Raw genomic sequence first — 1,856 nt, 5'->3', positions numbered from 1 at the left:
ATATAACATTTTAGACACATTCTAGACAGTTTATCAGCTAAAAAAAGTTAATTTTGGGGTAAGTTACTCTTTAACAGAGGGCAAAAGGACCACCGGGAGGAGCCAGAGGACTTTTTTCCCCCAGAGATCAATCTGTCATGACATAGTGACAGTTTTAACAAATATGTCAAAAATATATTTTTTAAGAAGTTACAGACGGCAGCTTTAACAGAGTGCCTGGCTGTAAATGCTCACCATTTGATTGACCAAATGTCTGCCGAATATATTGGAGCAGTCTAACTATCGTAACAGTGTATTTAATAATTTTCAAAATTTGTTGTTTTGTTCTCTGTGCTTGATTTCGCTTAGTTTACATTTTTTTTATTGAGTCTGGAGTAACGTGACAGAGCCATTAGCTTTACTTTGAAAAGTTGCACAAACATATTTAAACCCCATAAATACTATTCTTTCTTCATTTCAAAGAAACTATAAAATTAAAATTCGTAATACCAAATTTAAAGACATAAAAACTAACTTTAACCAGGCAAGTTAACGGGTAGGACCCGTATGTTTGCTAACATTTCTGCACAGCTGCGCGTGTGACCTAGCATTTAGCTCAAGCTTACAAAAAAAACATGAACTTTACAAAGTTATGAAATATCTTCTCACCATGTCCGAGTCACTGTTCACATGTTGGAACATGAGAGAAGCTAATACAGTTCCTGACAACCGGAGAATGGGCTCCGCCATGTTCAAACTACAAAAGGCGAACAACAACGGTGGCCGCGAAGTCCAAAACACCGACAAAACGCAACAAGACGGGTACTAAACAACAACAAACAAGTGAACTGGCTCAATCAAAACTACGACCTAAATATCAGAAATTATTTCGGAAAACTTAAAGACAACCTCAAATATCTAATTTATTTTGGTTTTATGTATATGTTTGAAAAAGCCCGATTTCAGTTTCTTTTTTTATGTTTTATCAAGAAATTGTAGTTCCCCAGCTATTTTTGTGTTTTCTCTAAGGTGTGTGTGGTTTTTTTGTTACCTCTTCAAGACATTTCCTGATTCTGTTCTAAATAAATAAATAAATAAATAAATAAATAAATAAATAAATAAATAAATAACATGTTTCTATAAACAACATTAGATGTTTCTTGTCAAAAATATGATCTTTATAAAAATTCAATGTAGGCCTAATGTTGAAATAAATTGAATTTTATATTAATCTTGATTAAATTTCAAGAATGAAATGCGTAATCTGTATTTCTAAATCCAGAAGCAAAGTTCCTCATTATATTCAGCCAAAGTACATATTATGAGTGAAATTTCTTGAAATGCATTCATTTTCTTTGCTAAAAAAGCTAAAAAATGTAGTGTTCAGCCACAATGGCAGATGAGCTAAAATTTATATAATTATTATTTTCTCAAATAATAACTAAACTCAGCCACGTTATAACAGATTTGACTAATATGTCAGCAGCAGTGTTGATGGTTCTCAGATGAGAAAAGTTAGTTTTTCTTTAAAGCAGAAGCTCTATTGCCAGCAGAAGGCTTTGGGTCATCTCCTTATAAAAAGGGAGTCAGATGTTTGATTAATCTTTGAGTTGTGTGTGCACCACACAAACAATGCTACAATGATTTTTGTAAAAATCCCCCACCTGTTTTTAAAGCAAAGCCTATGAGAAAACAATGATACTTTTGATTGTCAGAGATTTAAGAAACATCTTTTTTGTACCTTTTATTCTAAAAAAAATACTTAACCTGGAAATTTGTGTTTTTAACAGTAATTTATTGTCAAAAAGAAAAAAATTGTATAGGTCCTCTGGACGGGTTCTTCTCTAATGAAACGTTTCGTCTCTCCTCCAAGAGAC

At 32.4% G+C, this 1,856-nt stretch overlaps 1 protein-coding gene across 1 annotated transcript in view; it reads right to left on the bottom strand.

Annotated features, from left to right (window-relative positions):
* abraxas1 (abraxas 1, BRCA1 A complex subunit) overlaps positions 1 to 765 on the bottom strand; it is a 6,145-nt gene extending 5,380 nt beyond the window's left edge. The window contains exon 1 of the mRNA XM_014002792.1: positions 649 to 765. Within this exon, the coding sequence (XP_013858246.1) occupies positions 649 to 729 (81 nt within the window). The 5' untranslated portion in view covers positions 730 to 765. The remainder of the gene's footprint in view (positions 1 to 648) is intronic.
* Between the last annotated feature and the right edge of the window lie 1,091 nt (positions 766 to 1,856).

Source organism: Austrofundulus limnaeus, unplaced genomic scaffold, assembly GCF_001266775.1.
Source record: "Austrofundulus limnaeus strain Quisiro unplaced genomic scaffold, Austrofundulus_limnaeus-1.0 Scaffold15, whole genome shotgun sequence".
NCBI lineage: Eukaryota > Metazoa > Chordata > Actinopteri > Cyprinodontiformes > Rivulidae > Austrofundulus > Austrofundulus limnaeus.
This window is presented reverse-complemented; position numbering and strand designations above follow the sequence as displayed.